Genomic DNA, 24,946 nt, shown 5'->3' on the forward strand with positions numbered 1-24,946 from the left:
GATGTCTTGTCTTGCCTGGAGCATCTGTCCCCGCTCTGTGCGGGTGGGGGGCGGGGTTCCAGAGACATCCTTCCCTAACTCTTCCTGCAGGCTCAAAACTTTGTTTTCTGGAAGAAGTGCAGCTTCCCAAAGGCCTCCATTCCCACCAGGGCCCCATCTTCTCAGGAGTTTGTACCCCCGGCAGCTCCGGGGCCCGGCCTGGGTGCCATTTCAACCTGTCCGTTTATGTCACTCGCGAGTTCGGTCCGTCTCAGGGGGGAAGAGACCCAAGTCCACACCACACCCTCTCGGGATCCGACCCCAGAGTCACGGCAAGCCTCCGGGGGGACGCCCCCGCGACACCTAAGACACTGGACGACGCGGCCCCACGAAGGTGAAGAGGAGTCGGCGGAACCATGGTGAGCACGGAGAGGGCGGGCTTCCCTCAGGGGGAGCAGTGCGCTTTGACTCCATCACTTTCTAACTTACGTCCTTCAGCCCTCTCCAGCGCTGTTCAGCGTAAGCTGCAAGTTAAACTCTTAAACTTTAGACTTTTTATTCAAACACGCCTCTGAGAACTATGAAAACCAACACACGTTCCAGCCGCCAGGCCCAGCGGTGTCAGGGCGGCTCACGCACACGCCATGGGTCCTGCTGCCCAGGTGGGGGCCAGGGCAGCGTCAGGGCGGCTCCGAGTGAGGCCAGGAGGCCGGGCACACAGCCGCGCGCGCGTCCCAAGGCAGGGTGTGCGGTGGGCCCTTGCCCAGTGTGTGTCACTCGAGTGGCTGTTTTTAAAAAACAAGAGCCTCCTTCAGCATCAGAGACACCCAGGGAGTGACCTGCGTGTCTTGCTCGGCTCAGACACATTCCACGACTTATTCAGGAGTCTCTTGGGAAAAGCCCAGTCATTTACACTTTTTCAGGTGAGATCGCTAGCCTGCAAACGGACCGTCGATTTTCACTTTTACCGTCGTGCACTTTCCTTCTTCGCCTCCGGAGTCCTTCAACCCCCTAAACTGGTAGGGATGCTTGGGGTGGCGGTGGGGGGAGCGGGGGGAGAGGCCGGTTCTGGCCCCCGCAGAGCCGAGCCCGGGCTTCAGCCTGGTTGGCGGCAGCACCTCCCTGCCGTAGTACACGCTCACCTCTGCCCCTGCCCCCAGGCTGATGCTCTGGGGGAGCCCCAGGCAGAGGCAAGCTGGCTCATTTTCCGTGCTTGGATCCTGGTGGTCTCCCTGCAGCCTCTGCAGCTGGAGCCCCGTGACGCCCCCACCCAGACCAGATAGGACACCAGGCGAGGGCGGTGGCCCCAGTGCTTCTCATTCTCACACTTCTCAGGCATCACACCTGCGTCCCCCTCCTGCCCCCGCCTGCCCGCCCGCGTCAGGGCTGTCCCCCAGGCTCACAAGGTGGGCTGCGTCAGCAGTCACATCCCTTGGGACCCGCTGCCGCCCTGGGAGGGAGGGGGGTCTGTCCAGTCTTTGGCATGCAACCCTCTGACTGCCCCTGATTAAAGCCAGCTCCTCACTGAAACCCGCAACCTGGGGCTCGGCGCTCACCCTGACCATGTGCTGGAGGCACCGGGCCCCACGGTGCTGCGGGGCACAGCCCAGAACCGCCTGGGCCTCCGTGTGTCCTGGTGCCAGTGTCTCCCGAGATGCACCCACAGGACTCGACCCCGCATCACCTGGCACCCACCCGGGCAGGTTTCTGTTTGAACTTTGCTGAGCAGGACCTCAGGTGCTGGGGCGGAGGAATGCGGTGGACGCTCGCCGAGAGCAATCAGAGCAGAGACCCTGGAAAACCCTTTATTGTGGACGGAACACGAGGCTCAGTTTACTCCACGTATGGTGCGTCCGAGGCAGGAGCGGCTGCAGACCAAGACCACCTGAGGGCGGTTCCGGGGCTGCACACGCACAGGGCAGTGACACACGCTGGGCTCAGAACACGGCTCTCCGCCAGCACACACCACACGACAACATCATTCACGCAGCACAGCCTCGGACACCTGCCAGCAGTTCACAGGTCTCGACAGCCTCAAGAGGCCAGGGCACACGGGCCACCAACAGGCACCTCCTCCGGCCCCTCTTCCCAGTCTCAGTGCCACTCTGTCCGCTCACCCCGAGCCACCAAGGACTTGAGGAAGTGACTGCTGGGTGACGCCACATGTCCGCACCCTCGGAGGAGACGTGCTGGCCCAGGGCCCAATGGGAGCAGCAGGATGAAACCAGACATCTGTCCAGGACACGTCACGGTCGCCCCAGCCCTGCTCTAGGGACGACAGGGATGGCGGGCTGCACCATCCTGGCCCCAGCTGGTCACTGCCCACCTGGAGCCAAGGCCTGGGCCGCACTCCAGCCCCCTGCCATCCAGGAGCCTCCTGTGAGGCCGCGGGGAGGAGGGTGGCAGCCTGCACGTGGCCTCTTCCCCGCTCATCAGGGATCCGGGGTCGGTTCTCGCAGCATCAGTGCTTCTGAGGGGACGGCCGGCGGCTCGGCCCTATGAAGTTGGGCTCTTCCATCTGCTCAGGGAGTCGATGTAATGGAAGGTGGCCCCCAGGGCCCAGCTGGTCTCAACGTTATCAATCTTCTGGGTCAACTTGAAAAGACAAGAGGAGGGGCGGAGGAGTGTGTGTGAAAGGTGGGCACTGCTCACGAAGGGGCCGGAGTAGGGGCGCTGGGGGTCCCTACCTTCAGCTCCTTGTCCCTCGGGAAGCCGAACTCCCGCAGCAGGAGGCTGACGTAGGTGAGGTCCAGGCACAGGAAGGGGTTGTGGGGAGGCTGGGCCTCCGCCGTCCGGCACACTGTGGGGCAGACAGCTGCTGGGCCGGGGGAGGGGGGCAGTGCAGCCCCGAGCCCACCCGCCCCGGGCGCCCACCCCGCCGGGCTCTGTGCACCAGGGCCTCACTGCTGACCAGAGCACAGCACAGGCAGGCGTCCACCGCCTGCCACGTCTGTGTTACAGGCCGGAGACCCCGTCTCTGCCCTGGACCCTAGACAGCTGTCCCAGGCGTGGACCTGGGCTTCCTGGGGCCTGAAAACACCGACACAGCAGGTGCAGGACCACCCGCCCGAACCCCAGCCGTGGCCTCCTGCGTGGAACCTTTTCCTGCGGACAGCTGTGCTGGCTGGTGTTCAGGGGGCCGACCAGAAGTGATGAGAAGGCTCAGTAAAGCCTTTTTTGGAGGAAGGGGGAAGGATTTTTTTACGGAGGAATAAACCGAATTTAACTCCTTTTTCCTGTGACTGGGAAACGTAACCAGAGAGCACAATGTTTACGTCCTGGCCTGCCGGGGGGATGGGCAGCGGCCCTGGGGCTGCAGGTCCACCTCCTGCGACACCCCAGGGGACAGCTCTCCATCCCCCACGTGCTGGGCTCTGCTGTGCAGGGCTTCCTGCAGCTGTGCATCTGGGGGAATCCCTTTGAGGTCACCCGAGTCCCAGGGAAGAGTTTGAAAAAATGAAATCAAGGGAGTCTGCTCCTCACGACCCAGGACTGAGACCAAGTCCTCGTGCAGCCAGACGCCGGCCCCGCCGCCTGGCCCAGGCCGCCCCGGGCGCGCGGCCCTGCAGCCCGGGCCAGCAGCGGCCCCTGTCCACTCTCACGCCCACGAAGGCTCGTCTGGGTGACACAATCAGAACCAACCAGGAATTCTGGGGCCAGTGCCTGCCTCGTGCCTGGGACAGCGTCTGGCCTCCAGGCCACTCACCGTACTTGGCTGCAATCTCAAAATCTGCGACGACCAGGCTGCCCCCCTTCTCTGCGTCTGTGGACAAGACCAAGCGCCCAGTCGGCACCAGCACCGAGAGCCACGACGGCACTGAGGCCCTGGGGCGGCTATACATCTGGGCGTCGGAGGTGACGCACTTGCGGTGGGCCACACGGGGCGGGCAGCACGGCCGGGGCCTCAGAGGGAGCTCGGCAGGGCCCTGGGCCCCAGACAGAGCAAGCTCTCAACCTCAAGGGAAGGAAACTGGAAACATCTCCTGAAGCCGTGGCCTGTGCGCGGCAGCGCTGACCTGAGTCACACTCCAGGGGAGAAAGAAGCCCTGGGAGAGAACAAGGCCTCGGGGTGGGCGGCGGGCCCATGCCACTCCCAGGCCGGCGCGTGAGGAGCCCCGTCCGCCTCTCCCGACGGCAGCTGGCATCTTCAAGGAGCCCCTGAGCCTCTGCCCTGGACCCTAGGTCTGTGGAAGGCGGCGTGATGAGGAGGTCTACTTCCCCCCTCAGGCGTTTGCTAAGTCAGCAAATGTCACCTTAGGGTGGTTCCATTTCTAAAACCAGACCAGGCCGGCCTTGCGGAGCCAGGTGCGGCCACAAAGGGAGTGAGCAGAACTTTCCAGAACAGCCTGGCATCCCTGAGGGCGCCCCGGGAAGATGAGATCGTCCCAGGAAGGGGCCCCGCAAGGCCAGCCCCGCCACAGCTGGGCACCGTCTGGAGAGTGCAGACGAGGGTGCAGGCCGGGCAGCCGCTGGGGCGAGGGGTGAGAGGTCACCTTCCACCCGGACCAGCCTCCCCTGCCAGCAGCCGTCCACACGGGGCCCCAGGGGGCCAGACTTGGCCGGTTCTCCTGGGTGGCGTCCTATGGACACTGGCATTCTCATCCCTGCCGGGCATGTGCTACCCTCTCGTCAATCCGTTTCACCAAAAACCACTCCCAGTCACCACCCATTGAAGTGATGGTCTGCCGACCCCCAGCCCCAGGGCTCCAAATACCACCTTCTGCCCCGCAGCGCTCACAGGCTGGGGGGCAGCTGGAGTGAAACCCACTGGCTCCTGAGAGGCCAGGCCCCTCCCTCCCGCCTGGGTGCCAGAGCCCCAGGCTGAGGTGGCGGCGGCTGACGCGGGGGAGGAGCCGACAGCGAGTGGCTCGCTCACCAAAGGCGGCCAGTCACTCTCCCTCCGTGACACACGGCCCTCCCTCTGCCCCTGCCACCTGACCGCTGATGGCTCGCCCCCAGCCCCGCCACAGGCCCAGGGCACCCACCTGGCCCCGCCCCTACCTATGAGGCCGACGTTTGCTGCGAGATCGTAATAGTAGGAAAAGGCATAGAAGTCCACGTCCTTCGCTTCCTCCGTCCTGTGCACTTTGTCTCGAAGGATTTCGGACACTCGGGCGGCACACAGCTGATAGAGGTTCCCCGCTGGTCAGGCGGAGGGAGGGCACATTCAGTGGTCGGGGCTCTGGGCACCTGGCCACACAGCCTGGGGTGACCCTGACCTGGGGGTGAGACGGGACCAGGAGCCCGTGCGGGGCCCACCTGCAACCTCTTAGGGGCCATGAACCATGCCAGGTCGAGGGGGGACACCGTGAGCATGGAGGTGGCTGGAAAGAGCACAGCCCCAGCCCTGGAGCTGCGCCCCATGCTAAGCCCCAGTGTGCAGCATCTCCCTGCGTCTCATCAGCCCCGGGGGTCCTGCACCTCCTCCTCTCACCTCACTGGTGAGGAAGCGTGCAGGAGCGGTCCCTGCCCCCCTGCTCGGAAGGCGGGCCACAGCACAGGCCTGAGTTCACAGATGAGGATGGCCCACAGCCACGACGGGCCTGCCCCACGTCTGGCTGCTGCCCATCCAGCTCTCCCTGGCCCACGGCACCACGGCTCTCAGCCTCCCTGCCCTCCGCTCTCCCTGTCTGGTCACAACACCTGCTCCTCGCTCCCCGAACACAGCAGCTGCCACAGGACCTCTGCACACACTGACCCCTGAGCCTGGGCTTTCGACCTGTGTGGCTCACTCCCCATCTCCTCGCCCAAGAATCACCGCAGGAGACCCCCCCGGACTCATTTAAAATGGCAGTTGCCCCAGATGCCCCCACCCCCTGCAGTCTCATCACATCACAAGGACAGGCATCCATTCTCATCCAGGTCCTGGTATGGACTCGTTCAGCCCATGTGACCCCGAGTGCTGAGGGCGAGGGGTCCCCTCTCGTCCACAGTGAGCCCCTTCACCCCCGCCTGGCTTGTGCTACGAGGTGACTCCTGGGGGCCCCTAGAGGGGGCTGGTTGTCGGTGGAACCAGCCGGTGATGAGAAGGCTGGAACTTTCAGCCCCTCGCTGACCCCCCGGGAGGAGAGGGGGCTGGGGACTGAGCCAGTCCCTCGCGGTCGAGGACTGGATCAGTCTCGCCTCTGTAACGAGCCTCTGTGAAAACCCTAAACAGTGGGCTCCTGAGTGCTTCCCGGATGGAGAGGCGTGGAGGTGCCAGGAGGGGCGCCCGCCCCACACACCTGCCCTGGGCGTCTCCCCTTTGCTGCTCCCGAGTGGTGCCCTGTACCAGAAACCAGCGGTAGTAAAGCGCTTTGCTGAGTCCCAGGAGCCATTCCAGCAACTGTCCGATTTGAGGAGGGAGTTGTGGGAACCCCAGGTGCGCAGCCACGTCAGTCAGAAAACTGGGAGTGTGGGGGGCCCTAACCCGTGGGGTCTGCGCTGACCCCTGGTGTCAGCGCGGGGACTGGACTGAGCTGCAGGACACCCCGTGGGTGTCAGGGAACTGGCTGGTGCGGGGACACGGCACGTGTGGTGTCTGTGGGGCCGCGAGGACAAGCTGCTTGTCACAGGCGCCCGCACGCCCACGGGGCCAGCCTAGACACAGCACTGCAGTAGCTCTTTTGGAAGAAACTCAAAGAGCACAGGGCACAGGGGATGCCGTGGTGAGAGGGCCAGGCTGCCAGGAGCCCCGCAGGGAGCTCCGCGTCCTCGCCAGGAGCGCAGGCGGGGCGGGGAGGGGCCATCTGTCCCTCACCTGGGACGCGGGCTCGCAGGGCAGCTGGGCCCACAGCCGGACCTGCTGTCTGCTCGGAGCCAACGGCCACCCAGGCCCTTCCTTTCGGAGGCCGGTTAGGACGTCGGGCCTCTGCAGGGGCACCTGGCGGCAGACCAGGGGGCCTTGTGTGGACACCCTGTGGGAGCTGGGGCCTCCAGAGCCTCGTCCACCTCGTGGGCAAGTGCAGGCTGGTGTGCGAGGAGGCTAGAGGCTGCCCTGCTTCTCAGAGGCGTCGGGAGGGCACGCGCACCAGCCGCCCGTGGAAGGTCAGCGTACCTGCCTTCTGTCCTGAGACCCTGTAGGTTATCTCGGCGTGTGACCACTCTCCTCTGAAACCCGGAGACAGACAAGGGCTGACCAACTCCTCTCCATCCTCAGCTGAAACAGAGAAGGAGGAGGATACAGTGCACCTGGCGCTGTGGGGCGAGGGTGCGTCGGGCCTCGGGCCAGGGGACCAGCTTCCCTTTCCCATCAGGCCTGGCTTATGGACGCAACCCAGGTCGGCTGTGGGAGGCAGAGCCTCCGTCCACCACAGAGGCCCCAGCGAAGCCACTCCCAGCTCATGGCCACCGAGGGGCATCAGGGTTCCAGGCGACGGTCACCACGACCCTAACAGGAGCAGTTGGCGTCCCTCACTTTATGGACGAGCGAGGCAGAGCCAGGACACGCTGCCCACTGCCAGCCCTGGACACGTGGTGGCCGGCCTCCTGCCAAGAGGGTTCCTGGCCGGGGTCTGCTTTCACTGACAGAACGTGTGGGACAGGAGGCTGTGCGACCTCAGGCAGCCCTCCCACCTCTAAGCTGCCGGGAGAAGTGCAGGTGGAGGCCAGATGTGCCCCAAACGCCACCCCACGGGGCCCCAGGGGAGCCTGTGACTCATGACAATCGTGACGATAAAGCATCTGTTGAGTGACAACCGCTCAGCCTGCGGGAGGCTCCCTCACTGCTTGGCTGGCTGGGGGGCTGCAGGGGGCACAGGACCCCGAGGCTGGAGCGGGTGGTGAATGGGTGCCTGCCTTCCTCCCGCTGGCCAGCAGGTGTTTTCTGGCTCAGAGCAAGGGTGCTGGTTTTCTGAGATGAGAATGCATTTTCGGTTTGCAACAAAGGGGCTGCCCATCTGGAAGGCCAAGCCCGTCCGAGACCCCACGAACCCCTCCTCGGGCCCCTCCCGTGCTGTCTTGCCGTAAAGGCTTAAAAACAAGCCGACCCTGGACGTCCCAGCCCAGTGACACAGCCCCGACGTCACCGGCACCTCTTTCCTCATCGACGACCTGACGAGGTGCGCCCACTCACCAGGCTTCCCCTCCTTGCCGCCCAGGACCGCCAGCCGCGCCGACATCAGGCCGAGGCCCAGGTAGCTGTGGGAAGAGAGCGCGGTGAGGGGACACGCGAACTGCCCGGGTCCAGGACGGGGGGAGCGGAAGGGAGGAAACCAGCGGCAAACAGCAGTTTTCTGCTTCTTCTGGAAGCTTCTTTGGTGGGGCTCAGGGCACTCGGCACAGACGCGAAGGCTACTATGAGGCGGGAGCTGGTCCAGGAGCCACGGACACTGGACAGGGCGACAGGCCCCCACCTTCACGGTGTGGATGCGCCACACGGAAGACCCTACAGGAGGCGTCCCACGGCCCAGAAAACTGCTCGATCCAGGGGCTCCTCCCCACTTTCTCAAAACCTCTTCCAGAGCAGAACAGGCCAAGCACACGTGTTACATGTTACTGCAGGGGAGGGGAGGGGGAGGGCCCACAGCAGGGTCTCGCCGAGTCTGGGCTGACCGCTCCGTCACTCCACAGGCAGGAGCTGGAGACGAGGCCGCGGTGCTAAGCTGCTCCGTGTGCCTGACCGTCAACCTCTCCACCCTCACCCTGGACACAAACCTGTAGGAATAGAGCTTGTAGGTCCTGTTGAACATTTGCAGGGACGTCAGGTAGCCGGGCGGGGAGGTCTGGAGGGTGCCCTGGGGAGGAACGCGAGGGTCACCGTCTTCCCTGCTGGCCTCTCTAGAAAGCTGTCCCCCACTCCCTCCACTCACTCGAAGGAACAGGGATGTCCACAGACATACTCAGTCACACGAGTGTTTCCTCAGATCACTGCTGTGATGAAAGAAGAACTGTCCAAAATGGAAACACCATGTTTTTCCTCTTTGTAGCATTTACCCGTTTTGACAAACGCGGCCCAGCCAAGACAGTCAGGAGTAAATTTAAGTGTTTTCCACTAACAACTAAAACAACCGACTAAAACGGCGGCTGAGGAAGGCACTTTCCAGAACAGCGCAGCCTTAACCGGGAGCACGGTCCCCCCAGGACGTCTGTCTGAAGAGGAGGCCGCTCTCGCCCGCAGTCAGGCTGGGGGGCGGGGGGCCCCACTCCCGCTCTCTGCCCAGAGGGCTCCAGGCACCATCTAACTTATCGCCCTGCTGAAGACCACATTTCTCCTTTTTCTCCAGGCAGAGTTAAAATCACAGCAAGCAGCACTGTGGGTGGACCTGGTCCTCAGGGGAGGGGCTGAGAGCAGGGGCTGGTTACCTCGACTCTCGGGAGGAAGGTGATCTGAGTGGACCCTCCGCCCAGGTCCAGCGTGCCCACGCTGCCCCTCCCGGGGGCTCTGAGACCGCCTGCAGCACAGGAGGAAACCCACAGCGATGCCGTTAGTAACACGAAGACAGCAGGAAACGCGGAGAGGCTGGAAGTCAGACCCCGCCGTGGAAAGCCAGGCAAGACGGGGAGAAGCTGAGGCCACTTAAAACCTCCAGGGGCGTTTGTGGCACGAAGGACAGCTGCCTCGGCGGTGGCTTTAGTCTGAATGCAAGGACAATGTGACCCCCCCTCGGGGACGCCCCCGCCTGCTCTCCTGGCCTGTCCCCTAACATGGCCCTCCATCCCCAGGCGGCAAATCCTACAAGAAACTTCCTCTCTCTTCCGTGAATCAGACACATTGGTCTGGCCCACAATTGCAATAAGGGGACAAAAGTCCACATCCTGAGAACAACACACGGAAAAGTGCTCCTAGCACCTGTTTCCAGGACAGGCTGCCCCACCTCCAGCAGAGGCTTTGACGACAGGCTGACCAGTGCTCAGGACGGTCAGCACCTGAGGCATGAGCAGCATCACTCAGGGCTTCCTCGGAACCCAGGAACCCAGGAGGCGGCTGGGGGAGCCGCCCCCACCTGCAGGGAAGGCCCCTCCCGCCCAGCACTTGCATCTGCAGGCCTGGGGCCCCGGGGCCACCAGTGGACACCCCCACTCACCCCCACAGCCTAATTCTTTGGGCCGGCGACACTGCGACCCCGAGGGGTCCCTTTAAAGAGTGGAGATGGGGCCCCTGCTCTCAGCACCGGGTCAGTGAACTGTGGACTCAAGATGAAGAGGACCCACCTGTGAGGAAGTTGACTGTGATCCAGGCCGAAACGCCTGCAAGAGAGGGTCACAAGCGCACCTGAGCCACTTGAGACGCTGGAACCAGCTCTCTGACATTAGGAGCCCGAGGCCACACCTGCTCACTCCTCGCAGCCTTCAGATCAGCTGCGGAAGGAGCGCTAGCCACGAGGCCACCTGCAGCCCGGGCGGGGTCCGAGGAGGCCCCGCACTGAGACCCAGAGCGCTCTGCCCGCTGCACCCGGCGCCGGTCCTCACCGACTGCTTCTCTTCTGAAGAGAAGCAGATGTCCCCACGCCCTCCACCACACTCGCCAACTCGGGAGGGCATGCTTAAAGTCAGAGGCTGGTAAGGAACCTTATCAAGCGTCTGCCCCTTAGAATTACTGCAGCACCAACATTCTGACGTGACAGCAACTGAGGGTTCTCTTTAAATGTTCTTAAACCAGAAAAATGATTTGTTCTAGAAGTTTCATCTGGGCCAGGTTGGCAGCTGTCTCTAACTCCGGCCCCAGGACGGGCTCTGAGACGATAAATCAGAGACGGGGACAGGACCATTGCTTCGTTGTCAGCATGCCTGCCTGGGGAAGGCCCCGGGACCCGCACAGCAGCCCACAGGGCGCCCGCCTATGGCCACTACCTTCGTCCGTGCCGTTCATGATGGAAACACAGTCGGTGCCCACGAGGAACGGCGATGCCTCGAACACTTCTTTAACCTGCAGGGAGAGAGAGGCACTTTATCCTCCAGACCGAAGCCCCCAGCCCGTCCCACTACTCGCCAGGCAGGAGACACTGTAGGGTGCCTGCCACACTCACGGAGCCTGGGCCGGCGGAGGCAGTGCTGCTGAAGCCCTGGATGGGGTCTGGGGTACCAGGGCACCCCAAAGCTGCCCTGCTCTAGGATGGGAGACAGGGGGCGGGAACCCTGCAAGGCAGATTCCAGCCTGGGCCCACGCGGCCTGGCGGGCACGCTCCCGGGGGACGGTGGCGGGGGATGGGGAGGCAGTGAGCAGCTGCATTTGGCTGCACACCCGTCTCCGCTTTTTCAGCGACCACTGATATGCGGAAACTTCGGTACGTCTGCCCCGTGTCCCAGCACCTGCTCGAGAACGTGGGTGTGGTTGTCAAAAGGGATGTGGACGTGCACAACAACCCGTCACTGAGCAGCAAGAAGGTTCAGAACCGGCGCGTCCAAGCATCGGACCAAGAGCGGGGCTGGCACGACCCCAGGACCCGCGGGCCGAGAGGACGCGCTGGGAGTTCAGACACACGGAGAGTCCGTGGACGGCGGGAAGCCCTTCAAGAGCACATTTTTTTATAGCTTCCTTTTCACAATTGTTTTTGGGAGTGGTAACCAGGCTTATTTACTTATATGCGCATTTTTAACGGCAGCACCAAGGACTGAACGCAGGGCCTCGCGCGTGCACTGAGCTATACCCTCTCCGCAACGTATTCTTAAAACAAACTTGCTCTTCTTAGAAGACAAACTCATTCCAGAAAACACGAGTACTTTCAACTCCCTGAGGTGGAAAGCAACGTTCAGCGACAGGCCCTCCACCGAAGGCCGGCATTCGTCCCCCTCGCGGGGGGCCTGCGTCTTCAAACGCACCAGCCCCCCGCCAGGCCCCGGGAACGGACGAGCTCACCTTCTGCAGCAGCTTCTGAGCCTTTTCTCCTGGCAGCAGACGCAGCCCAGCTGTGGCCCTGAGGACCAGGGGTGTGGCCTGCCAGAGGCCGGAGGGGATGTCCCGCTTGGCCACGCCCAGCAGCTCCTGGATCCCCGGGGCGCTCTGTGAACACGGGGCGGGGGGGAGGGTACAGAGTCCGGGTTTCTTCATGTATACGTATATTTTTTTCTAATTTTCAAATCAACAGAAAGAGTGATTCAAGTGGTGCTGGCAGGAGTATGGGGCTCAGGGACCACTGAGCCCGGGCAAGACCTGGAGAGGATGCCTGGGAGGACCCGCTGCTCTGTGCGCACCTTGGACAAGCCCTGGACTCATGGATGGACTTCAGGGGCCCCTAAAACGCTAACACCCTTGAGTAACTACCCTCAGGAACCACCTTCACCTGCCAGAGCGTAAGAGCTCCCGGAGCGTCAGTGTGGGGACGGGGGTAGGGGGTGGACCGGGGAGGCGAGGACCTGGGGGGGCGGGGACCACCGGTGGAGGGGGGGACAGGGGAGCGGTTGGGGTCGGGGAGAAGGGGGTTGGCAATTAGGGGGCGGGAACAGGGGGGTGGGACGGGGTGGGGCGAGGACCTGGGGGGTTGGGCACCATGGGGGGGGGCGGGGACCGGGGGTTGGGGGTGACTTCGGTAAAGGCTCGCTGGGCCCAGTCCACAGCCGTGGCGGGACGATGCAACATCCGCCGTCCGTCGGGGAACACACGCTCCGCTTACTCTGAAGTCCCCGCCGGGGTTCCTCTGAGAGGCGCCCTCGCACACGAGGGCACGGCCGACCCCAGCCCCTCCCACGCTGCGGAGAGCGAGGGCCGGCGTCACCTCTGCGTCCCCGACTTCCCAGGCACACGCGGCGGTCCATCACTGGAAGAGCCGTGGAGGCGCTGAAGTGCACAGCAGTGCGGGTGAACCGTGGTGCGAGTGCAACGAAGTGGGGGGCACAGACGTGACTCCTCTCAAAGGAGCAGAAACAGGGACGCTGGCCCTCCTGGGGAGGGGGGCATGGGGCTCCCACCCGAGGAAGGGGAGCAGGTCGTCCCCCTGAATGTGTGCTGCTGGTCCAAACAAGGAGGTTTAAAAGCCCCACATGTTGATTGTAAAATATACAGTTTAACCAGGTTTAACCTAGAATCACTAATTTCAATTGTTTTCCATTTGTTTTTTAACCAAGCTGCAGGAAGCAATGCTGTGACTTCAGTGTCTGAGATCAGGACGCAGCTATGGGCAAGAATCCTGCGTTACCTTCTGATTTAAGACATGCTGGAGCCAAAGGAACACACAGCTGCGTGAGTGTTGTCTGCGGGGCCTCCTGGAAACACAGGACCCGTGGTCCTGCACTTGAGAAGTGTGACTGCCACAAACTCACCGAAGTCACCATCTGACAGTTCAATTTATTTTACACTTTTTTGACTTTGTGGATTTTGCATAATACATTAACTTTTTTTTCTTTAGTCAGTATTTGTCATCTTCAATCAGAGAAACTGAAACAAAAAAACTAAACTTTCAAGTGGTGCTTTTTGTAAGTTTGTAAGATTTATACTTTTGAATCACACCGTGACTTCTGGGTGGCACGCATGTTGGCTGAAGGAAGGGTCTGAGTGGCCTGGGGGTGCATGTGTGCGTGGTGTGTATGTACGCGTGTGTACACACGGCGTGCATGTGCGTACATGTATGGTATGTGTGGTGTGCATGTGTGCGGATATGTGTACATAAGTGTGTATAAACGTGGTGTGTGTGGTATGTGTACATGTGTGGTGCTTGTGTGGTGTGTGTACATATGTGACGTGGCGGGGCGGTGATGGGGGGCAGCGGTGAGCCTTCGGCTGTACATGTGGTGCCCGCTCCTCCATCTGATCGTCCCGCCCAGGGAAGTGCCGGGTCGGCACCACCAGAGGTGCTGCTGGGGGGCAGCTCTCTGCGTCCCAGAGAAGGGGGGCCACTTTAACAAACCGACAAACAACAAATCCGATGAACAGACACAAGAGAAAACCGTTACCTTTTCAACGTCATCAGCGTAAGCAGAAAGCCCTGGCGTCAGTGCTCTGAAGGTTTCACGGGTCAAGGTGGGAGTTTCTAAGGGAAAATCACATTTAAAAAAGGTCCAGGTGTAGGTGTGCGCAAGCACACACGGCTCTGCACGACCACGAGCAGCCCCACTTTTACGGCAGAACCTGAAAACAGACCTTCACTTCCTCCCTGCACTCCGCCTCTCCAGTCTGGCTGAGCACGAGGAGCAGGCACTTAATGTTTTGGCCAGAACTTTCCTTTTTTAAAAAACGTCAACTTTACTGAGGTATAATTTACACACCAGAAACCACCCGTTTAAAGTGTCACATTTCACCACAGTTAATCCATGCTGACTGAGTGCAGGAGCAGAGTCCAAACTGCAAATATGAAAATCACGTTCTTGATTCGAGAGGGACCCATCACAGGTTCTGAAAGAATACTCCATTCTTCTTTTTAAAAAATTGAGTGTTTTAAATTTTAGAGGCCTGGACTTGTGTCACAGCAAGCGAGAGCATTCCGAGGCCAAGGGGTGCTGTCTGAACTCAGACACCAAGGCCCAGCAGGAACAACTGGGGCCAAAGTCACTTGTGAGAACGTCTCTCCACAGAAAATGACAGGAACGTGGCCGTTAGAGGGTCACACGCTGATGCACGTTGCCTTCAACTCAGCTTCAAGACCAACTGTGGAGGCAGCTTAAGTCCAGCATATAGACATGTAACTACTGTGACAAGTTTAAAAATAAGGCAGATAAAAAGGAGATTAACGTGCCACTTTGGAGAGCTCTACGGAAGGGTCTGGCACCCCAGCTCGGTTAACGCCCAGAAGGTCGGAGGGTCTGCACAGAACCACGGGGAACCCCACTGTGGGTGTCGGGGAGATGCCCAGGGGTGAGAGGCCGGAGCGGGACCCTCCGAGCCAGAGGGCACAAGGGAGGCGCTGGGGGTCTCCCCACGGGGGAAGCCGGCAGGTAGAGATGCCCAATTCCCACCCTCAGTCTGGCCCAGACCCCCGCTCACTGGGGCCACTGTTGTCTGGTCACTCCCCTGCGGCTGGGGCCCAGCGGGCAACTCTGGGTCAGCCTGCCTCCTGGGTCTCTGCTCACTTATCTGACTTTCTAGACTCTCAGCTCCCTCCCGTCTGCGTCTGGGGTCACCCCACGTGCCCTCTGGCCTAAGTCACGATCTCGGCCACCCCAGCCACTGGTGAAGGCCACCCAACACGCCTGGGATCCCCGCTGCCCTCAGGACCCTTGGGGCTCCCAGGGGAGTCCACGGCAGGGGCCCAGCCCACACCCCAGGGCCCAGGCCCCGCCCCGTGCCCGCTACCTCCGTGCGGCCGCGTGAACTGGAAGATGTGCACACGGGTGCCGGTGCTGCCCGCGTCGAACATGATGCCGTAGAAGACCTCGTGCGCGCGCGCGGCTGCCCCCGGGGGGCTGTGGGCCTGCTGGCCCCGCCGTGCCCCCGCCGCTGCCTCGGTGATGCTGAGGAAGGCCTGGGTGGCCGAGGCCCAGTGCCACTTGATGTAGGCGATGTAGATGAACAGGCACGCGAGCAGCCCCAGCGGGTACGCCACCCTCGGCACCCTCAGGTTCCCATTATTCGGTATTTTTCTCATCTCCGTCTGCTGAGGACGGGGCCGCGCCGCTGGTGGAAGGGGACAGGAAGGAAGAATGCATGAGGCTGCAAAGCTCCCAGTGGCTCACAAGTCCCTGTCTCGGGGACAGGGCCTCTCCAGACAGAAACTGCGTTTTCTCCAGTGGGATCAGACACTTCCTGTGGGGAAGCCCCACTTGACAGACCAGGAACCGAGGCTCGCAGAGTCCAAGGCCACTGGTCCTGCAGGTGCTGGCCTGGGCCAGCCCCGCAGCCCCTCTGAGCGCCCTTCCAGGCAAACGTGTGTGAAGGCAAACTTGGGTGTCCCCAAGCCCTTCAGGGTCACAGAAATGCGTACCCACCACCTTCCTTCGGTCCTCACTTCCCTCCTATGCTAGCAGCTCAGTCTTCAAAGGTTTAAAATCTTGTTCCCTGGGAACCACAGAGCCACAGGCAGATCAGAGATGGCTGGTTCTCAAAGCTTCGCAACAGACACAGCCTTTCATTCGTCCCCCTGTTTCCGCCGAGAAGGGAATGGTGCCCGTATGCTTCTGGAGCCCATAAAAACTTGACCCGAGTAGCAAAATAAGTAATCAGCACCGGGGTCTGGGTCAGCGCCCCTTGGAAGAGAGGCATTCGCTCAGCTTCCATCCGAGGACAAGAAAAGGCGCCGGGCTCTTGGTGGGCGGGGTGGGGGAGCGGGCTCGCCATCTGTCCATCCACCCCACCCTGTCAGTCGGGTAAGTGGAGTGACGCCCCGGGGGCAGGACACAGGGAGATGCTGGGTGGAAAGCGTGTGATCGTGTAGGGTGACCGACTGGCAGGGGCTGGCTGTCTGGGGCACACAGGATGTGCGCTGGCCCAGGACACGGGGTGGCAGGAGTCATGGCCCTGGAGGACAGCGAGACTGCACTCTCTGGGGGCAGGGCGGGGAGTCGGGGCCGGGCCTACAAGTGCAGGGGGCACCTGCCAACCTTGAGGCCATCTGCATGGAGGGGACATGGAACAGTGCCCTCAGGGGCTCAGCCCGACAGCCACACCAGGACACCCCAGGCCCCTGCAGCACTGCCCACACCCAGGCAAGCCTCCCAGACCCTGCTCCTGCCTCACCTGCCCTCGGGAGCCCCCAGTGCTCCCAGCACATGCTGCCCCAGCGTGACCCCTACCAGCCTCTGCACTGCACCCCTCCCTCTCTGGCCCTTGCTTCCTCTGCTGAGAACCTCCCTGCCTCCGCCCTTCACGTGCACTGTTAACCATTCCCAGAACGCCTGGCCACCACCCTGGCCAACCTTGTCCTCATCCCTCGGCTGGAAGGCTGTTGTCCCCACCTTTCCTGATGCCCCCAGCTTAACCGACCCCACCCTGTGCTCTCCCCGAGCTCGCTGCCCTCATCTGACCTGTCAGGGTGCCTGTTTCTGGGATCCGTTCCTGAAGGTCGTGCCCCTCTGACCATGAGCCCCAAGCGCAGGGCCTTAGCCTGTCCTGTGCTGCCACCGCCCAGCAGGCCTACAGGCCCAGCGGGAGCCCCGCGGGGAAAACGTCGCAGTACGGACAGCGGGTGGGTCTGTGGTGCTCCCCCACCCTCGTCCCACTGCCCTGGCAGTGGCCCCCCAGGCCCTCCCTCACACCGAAGGGCTGGAGCAGAGCTTCCAGCAACATTCCAACCCGCCTCATGGCTGCCTGGGCCAAGAGGCTGAGGGTGGGGGTGCGAGGGACACCCAAGGCCCGAGGGGGCGCTCAGGTGGAGCGCTGCGACAGAAGACCCGTGAGAGCGGCCACCCGTGCGGGGGGCCAGGGAACAGCACACACACAGGCTCCGAACAAATCCCAGCGAGGCCCAGGCCTTCTCAAGCTGACCCCCGGCTCAGACACCCCCTGGCAACTTGGGAGGGTCGTTCAGGGCACAGCCCCAGTCTGCAAACACCGAGAGAGGCAGCTGTTTTTTTGAATGTTTAATGAAAAAAAAATCACAAGGCATACAAAGAAATGGGGAAACATGGCCCCCTTGCATGAAGAAAAAGCAGTAGAAACTGTCCCTGAAGAAACACGGGCTTAGGATGTTGCAGATGAAAGACTTTAAATGACCGACCGTCTTAGACATGCTGAGAAAATGAAAGGAAAACACAGAACTAAAACGCATTACAAAAACAACGTATGACAACAAAAAGATAGGAACCATAACGAAGAGCCAAGCAGTGGTCGTGGTGCTGAGCAACACAGCGACCAAGTGGGAAAATTCACCAGAGGGGCCCGACGGCACACGGGGCAGGGGGAGGATGCACCTGAGCACAGGGCACTGAGGTTACTGAGCCAGAGCCGCGGAGACAAGGCTGAAGCAAAGCGAAGAAACGAACACAGCCCCAGATAAGAAAAGCTGAGGGAGCTCCTCACCAGCAGACCGCCTGTGGGAGCCGCCGAGGGGAGTCCCTCGGGCCGAAACAAACGGATGCCACGGAGTCACTGGAAGCCGTGAGAACACGTGAAGATCTCCAGTTAAGGTAAATTCACGGATACACAGAAAAACCAGTTGTAACTGGAGCTGCAACTCCCTTTTATTTTCCAGAGGATTGAAAAGACAAATGCACAAAAATAATCGTAAGCCTGTGTCTCTGGAACACAAACGCGTGCCCTGTGACACTGACAACAAAGTGGGGAGGGGAGACCGAGCACGTGTGATTCACGTTAAGCCGGTGTCAAACCTAAACTGCCACCACACCAGGGTGTAACCACAAGGAAGGGGTCTCACGCACCCAAAGGGAATGAGGCAGGACTCAGAGTTGCTCCCACAAGGCACCAGTTAACAAAGAGGAAACGCCTGCAGGAACTGAGGGCTAAAGAAGCTACAAGACACACAGAAAATTACGAAACGGCAAAAGTCAGTCCTCTCCCTTCAGCAATTAGCTGAGCTGATAAAAAACAGAATTCAGCTTCGTGCTTCTACAAGAGACTCACTTTAGGTCTAAGGACACACACAGACTGTGGAAAGACTCCGCGAAAACAGTAACCGACAGAGCGGGGACCTGTATACTACATCAGACATACCGGACTTTAAGTGAAAAACGGCCCCAAGAGACAAAAAAAGACGCTGCATAATGACAAGAGGGCCAGATCACCAAGTAGATGTACAACTGTAAACATGGATACAGCAGCTCCTTGACATCTGAAGCGAACAGAACTGGAAGGACAACAGCCAGCCGCGCAGTGACACGGGGGCCTGGATATCCCACTTCCAGCAAAGCACAGAGAAGTCAGGCAGGAGGTCAGCACAGACACAGGACACTCTACCAGCAGCAGCAGCAAACTCGTTTTTCTCAGGTGCACATAAAACATTCTCCAGGACACGTGACACGTCGGGCTACAAAGCATGTCCTACTAACGGGAAGAGGTCAAAATCAAACACAGCATCTTTTCCAATCACAATGGAATGAAACTAGAAATCGAGGGCAGAAAACACCTGGAAAATTCCCCAATATATGGAAATCAAGCAACACACTCTTGAACAGCCAATGGATCAAAAAAGAAGTGAAAGCGGAAAGGAGAAGATACTTGTGACAGATGGAAACGAAAACACAACATACCAAAACGTACGGGACGCCGAGAGGCAAGTTTTCAGCTGCAAATGCTTACATTAAGAGAAGATAAAGACCTCAGACTAACAACCTACCTTAACGTTAAGGAACTGGAAACAGAGCAAACTAAACAAAGCTAGAAGGAAGGAAACAATAAAAATTAGAGCAGGGTAAATAAAACAGAGAAAATCCCTGAGCCCAAGAGTTGGTTCTTTGAAAAGAGCAACCTAAGTGACAAGACTTTGGCTAGACTGACGAAGGTATAAAGAAGGAATATTCAAGTAACTAAAATCAGAAGCGGAAGAGGGAACATTACTATCGATTTTATAGAGTAAGTATGACTGAGAGTACCATGAACAACTGTGTGCCAATGACTGGAGAACCTGGATCCAACAGACAAACTCCTAGAAACACACAAACGACCAAAATGAATCACGAGGAAACAGAGTCTGAACAGCGCCACAGCTCGAAAGACTCAATCAGCAATCAAACCTCGCAGCAAAGCAGAGCCCTGGACCAGATGGTTTCACTACTGAGTCTACCAAACACCTGAAGAATTAAAAGTCCTTTTCATAATCTTCCCAAAAACTGAAGACAAGGGACAACTTCTTAACTCATCTTTGAGGCCAGCATCACCCCATATCAAAGCCAGACAAAGACACTACAAGAAAAGCAAATACACATCAATATTTCTTATGAATGACAATATAAAGATCCTCAACAAATAGCATCAAACTGAACTCAACAGCATAGTAAAAGGGTTACACACCATGTCCAAGTGGAGTTATTCCCGGAATGCCAGGTGATTCACTCCATGAAAACCTACCCAGGTAACATACCACGTGAACAGAACAGGGAGGGGAAAAAACCACACTATCTCAACTGGTGCAGAAAAAGTTTAATAAAATCTAATGCTTTTTCATAACTAAGCCCCCCAACAAACCAGGACCAGAAGGAGACTACCTCACCATAATAAAAGCCGCGTGTAACCTGCGGCCCAGCGCGGAAGGCTGAAACCTTTACTGTGAGGGCGGGGTCAAGAAAGGATGTCCGTTTCCACCACTTCCATTCAACGAAGTGTTGGAAATTCTAGCCAGGCCAATCAGAAAAGAAGAATAAAGAAAAAGGACCTAAGTTAGGAAGGAGGAAGGAGGATGAGCTGTTTGCAGACGATGTGGGCTCACAAAGCCCACCGCATTTCACTGTGCTTGCTTTATTGCACTTTGCAAATATCGCATTTTTTTTTAAACAAACTGAAGATGTGTGGCAACCCTACACTGTACAAGTCTGTTGGCACCATTTTTCCAACAGCCATAATGCTATTATTGCACACTTCACAGTACAGTGAAAACATAACTTTCATATGCACTGAGACAAAAACCACTGTGTGAATTATTTTATTGTGATATTCCCTCTATTGATGTGGCTCGGAAATGAACCCACAATATCTCTGAGGTACATTTGTATGTGGAAAACCCTAAAGATTCCACATTGGGCAGAAAGAGGGGAAATAACTGTTGGAACTAATAAACAAATTCAGCAAGATTATAAGATACAAATCAATACACAAAAATCAGTTGTTTCTATACACTACAAGGAATAATCTGAAAAGGTAATTGAGAAAACAATTCCATTTACAATACCATCAAATAATCCCATTTATAATCCCATCAAACAATTCTACTTACAAAAGCATCAAAAAGAATAAAATACTTAAGAATAAAGTTAACCAAGAACATGAAAGACTCGTACCCTGAACACTACAAAACATTGTTGAAAGAAATTAAGAGTCAAATAAACAGAAAGATAGCCCATGTTCACGGATTGGAAGACTTAATATTGTTAAGATCTCAACAGCATCCAAAGCAATTCACAGATTCATGCAATCCTTATCAAAAACCCAACATTTTGTTTTGCAGAAAAAAAAATCCTAAAATTCACATGAAATTTCAAGTGACCCCAAATCACCAAAACAATTCTGAAAAAGAAGAACAAAGTTGGAAGCTTCACACATTCAGATTTTTAAAACATATTACAAAGCCACAGTAATCAACACAGTGTAGCAGTGGTGTAAAGACAGACACAAAGACCAATGGAACAGAACAGAGTCCAGAACAGACTGCCACATATTTGGCCAAGTGATCTTTGACAAGGGTACCCAGACCATTCAGTGGGGAAAGGACTGTTTTTTTAACAAGTCGTATTGGGAAATCGGGATATCCACATATAAAACAATGAAGTTGGATCCTGACCTCACACCACATACAGAAATAAACTCAAAATAAAGAGTTAAATGTAAAAATCTAAAAACTATAAAACTCCTAGGAGAAAACATTGGGGAACAGCATCATGAGATCAGATTTGGCACTAATTTCTTTAAGACACCAACAGCACAGGCAACAAAAGCAAAAATAGACAAATAGGACTATACCAAAATTAAAAACCACAGTGCAGCAAAGGACACTGACAACAGAGGAAAATGGCATCCCTAAGAAAGGGAGAAAATGTTTGCAGGTCACAGGCCCGACACAGGGTGACTATCCAGGACATAAAGAAGACTCCTAAACTCAACAACAGCAACAACCACCACCAACCCAATTCAAAAACAGGCAAAAGACCTGAACAGACACCTCTCCACAGAAGATACTCAAATGGCCAACAAGCACGTGAAAAGAGGCTCAGCACCACTAATGACCAGAGACACACAAAAACCAGTTACACATCACCTCACACCGACCAGGACAGCCACCACAAAAAGACAAACAGTAACAAGAGTTGGGAAGAACATGGAGAAACTGGAACTCTTCTACAGTGGTGCAACCACTACAGCAAACAGTATGGAGGTTCCTCAGAAAACTAAAAACAGAATTATTATATGATCCAGCAAACCTATTTCTGGTATTTAGCCAAAAGAACTGAAAGCAGGGTCTTGACATGTCTGCACACCCAAGTTCACTACAGCACTGTTTACAACTGCCAGGAGGTGGCAACAGCCCAAATGTCCATCCACGGATGACTGGAGAAAGCAGCTATGTGCATAAACACAATGGAATCTTACTCAGCCCTAAAAATGAAGGCGCCTCGGACACGGGCTACAACATGGTTGAATCACTGTGCTAAGTGAAGTAAGCCAGTCATAAAAGCACAAATTCTCCACTTACACAAGGTACCTAGAGAAGCCAAATGCACGGAGACCAAAGGAAGCACAGTGGCTCCAGGGGCCGGGGGAGGCAGGGGGGAGGGGTCACGGTCTGAGGGGACGGGTCCAGTCTGGGAGACGAAAGAGCTCTGCAGGCGGCAGGCGGCAGGGGCGCAGCAATGCATGTAACGCTGCTCAACTCCACACTTAAAACCGGCTGAGATGGTAGCGTTTACTTCACTTGTGCTTCACCCCACCACACACAGAGTCCTTTAGTTGCTCTAAGGCCAGGCAGGTCACATAAATGAGATTTGTGGGCGCAGGACTAAAGGCACGATGAGACGGGGAGAATTCTCATTTTACATCAAAATCAAGCTGTTTTAAAGTTACCAATCTCATCTCACCTCCTGAGCAAAGAGACAAGTCCTACCTTACTGAGATTTCTCCTGCCTTAAATTTTTCCCCCTTTGCTCCTTTCTCTGCACCCCTGCAAAGCCCACCCAAGATGCTAACTGCAGCTCTGGGCCCCGGCAGCTGGGGGCCCCTCCTCTGGGCTCCTTGGTGCTTTACACTACGCCCCTGAGTAAGCTGTCAGTGGAGCGATTCACTTGTGCCTCCCTTCCCTCTGGTTAGATGCCTCCCTGGAAGCAGGGACCATCCACTCATCCTGGGTCTCCCACTGCGACACAAGGCCAGAGCCCAGTGGCTGCTCAGCCAGCAGTGAAGGAGGCCAGCCAACAATTTAGCAGTTCACCAGGAGTCGGGGAAAGATGGAGGCACGGACGATGCTTCAGGACCCAAATGGTGGTCACCAGCAGAGACAAGCCATCTGGGATGGGGCTGTTTGGGTAGAAGACTGCAGTGACCAGGTTTCCTACATGCTGAGTTTGAAACGACAGCAGGACATCAGTCAGAAGTGCAACTGACCCTGTGAGTGACGACAGGTTTGCAGCTGGAGCCTGAGGAAGCCACTCCCAGGCAGCCAGCCCTCACCCTACAGCAGAGCCTTTCATAGACCTCCTTTTGTCAGATCATAGTAACCCAGCGTTTCCCGTTGCTAAGTGATCATTAAACAAAAGTATTTATACAGAAAGTTCTAAAGCAGCTACTTTCAAAGATGATTGGTGAGGACATAAAAGCAATACTAACATCTTACAACTTTGAAAGTGTTTTATAAACTCCTTTCTCACAGTCACATTTTATCATGTCCTATGTTAGTCTAAGAACTACGATATTCAAGATCAGAGTAACAGATAGTATATCAAATCTTGCAGGCTGCTGTTAAATTTTCCTACCCACTTACAAAGCACCCCTATACATACGCTACATCCTGTTGCTAGAGACCCACAAGGCTGGCAGCACACGACACGAGGCGACTTATTTCCACACGACAGCACCAAGGCCCGGGAAGGTCTGTAACTGGACTTGCCTGGGGTCCGGCACTCAGCAAGGTACAGAGGAGTTTCCGGCTTCTGTCTCCAAATCAAAGGTGCTTCATCACTTCACTTCCCTGTTAATATAAGACTACTTCAGGCAACCAAAAAAAAAAAAAAAACTCACAGGAAATTACATACATACAGTCATTAAAGGTACACACCAAGTTTAGAATGGCATAAAGAGAAGCCAAACAGAACACAACATCAAGAGCGCACAGAGGCCCCTCCACGTCCCTGAGGCCGGAATCTAAAAACCCAATTTCCTTCCGTAGGGTAAGGTGTTTGTTCAAAGCTAAGACACCTGCAGGACAGGCAAAACAAATTTCTGTGACACCACTAACACCACGTGTAAAATGTGTCGATCAGGCCCTCCCCAGAGGTTCACCAAGGAAAACAATTCACTTTCAGTTTAGTTTTGTTCTTTAGGGAGAGAGAGTCTAGAACAAGTCTGTAAGTAAAGTCAGGTGGGGAATGAGATAGCAGGCAGGTGTGGCGGGTGGGGCAGGGTGCAGGTGCACAAAGGGAAACAGGTTTGGCTAAGCTAACTCTGCCTGGGGTGGGGGTGCATCCCTTTATCGGGGGAGACAGGAGTCAGAGAGGAGAGTCTGGGTGTGGGGCAGTGGCAGCGAGGGTGGAGACGCGCGGCTTCCTAGGAGCTGGGGACGGCGGGTCAGCCCTAGAAATACAAGCTCCATCTGATCTGGATGGGTGGTCGCCTTATCTGTAGGCCAGTTTCTTCAAGGTTAAAGTACATAAAAGGGCCGAGCAGGCAAATGACAGCCACACACGCTGAAAGCTTGTACAAAATTAAGCACATTAAAAACACCTCTTATTCTCCCGGTAGGTTTAAACGGGCTTTTCTCCCCGGCCTGTCCTGCTCCTACTGGATCTGCACCCGGCTGAGCTGGGAGCGGGTCAGCAGCAGCTGGCTGCATGAATGAACGCAGAGGCCCGGCTACCGGCTCCCTGGGGGTGGAGACCGGCCGTCTTGCCCACCCGCTGCCCAACACCGATCACGCGGCTCACCGGGCAGCGGCGTCCGGGGCTCGCGGAGAACTGACGGAGCCGGACAGGGAGGAGGTGGGAGGGAAGGCCCGGGTGCGAGTCACCGCTTCAGCCGGGGGCGTTGCCCGGCGCTGGGTCTGCACACCCGGGGCCGCCGGCCCTGCTCCGTCGCAGCCCTTCTCCAGGGCGCAGCGCACCGTGCCCGGGGGCCCACGTGCAGAGGTACCCCGAGCCCGGCAGAACCCGCACGCGCCCCGGCCCGCCGCTTACCCTGCAGGGCCCTGTGCCCGTCCCCGGGGAGCGCGCGGGCCACCAAGGCCACTTCCCTGCGCTCCCGCCCGCCGGCGTCAGCGCCGCCCCCGCCCCCAGGGTGCGGGCCGGCCGACCCGGAGCCCCGGCCCCGCCC

The 24,946-nt window shown here is 57.7% G+C and overlaps 1 protein-coding gene across 4 annotated transcripts; it reads right to left on the reverse strand.

Annotated features, from left to right (window-relative positions):
- Positions 1 to 1,770: 1,770 nt before the first annotated feature.
- ENTPD6 (ectonucleoside triphosphate diphosphohydrolase 6) lies at positions 1,771 to 24,946 on the reverse strand. 4 transcript variants are annotated; one of them, XM_072943619.1, is made up of 16 exons: positions 24,811 to 24,946; positions 23,529 to 23,609; positions 15,122 to 15,442; positions 13,786 to 13,862; positions 11,756 to 11,899; positions 10,750 to 10,825; positions 10,111 to 10,146; positions 9,262 to 9,350; positions 8,614 to 8,693; positions 8,033 to 8,097; positions 7,016 to 7,117; positions 6,719 to 6,841; positions 4,981 to 5,121; positions 3,686 to 3,742; positions 2,667 to 2,779; positions 1,771 to 2,574 (listed from the first exon to the last, which is right to left on the reverse strand). In XM_072943619.1, the coding sequence occupies exons 3-16, from the start codon at positions 15,411 to 15,413 to the stop codon at positions 2,476 to 2,478; spliced, it is 1,494 nt and encodes a 497-aa protein (XP_072799720.1). In that variant the 5' UTR covers positions 15,414 to 15,442; positions 23,529 to 23,609; positions 24,811 to 24,946; the 3' UTR covers positions 1,771 to 2,475. The 4 variants fall into 4 exon arrangements, with proteins under 4 accessions (XP_072799720.1, XP_072799721.1, XP_072799723.1 ...); XM_072943620.1 differs by lacking the exon at positions 24,811 to 24,946 and adding an exon at positions 24,562 to 24,803; XM_072943622.1 differs by lacking the exon at positions 6,719 to 6,841.

Source organism: Vicugna pacos, chromosome 19, assembly GCF_048564905.1.
Source record: "Vicugna pacos chromosome 19, VicPac4, whole genome shotgun sequence".
NCBI classification, from domain to species: domain Eukaryota; kingdom Metazoa; phylum Chordata; class Mammalia; order Artiodactyla; family Camelidae; genus Vicugna; species Vicugna pacos.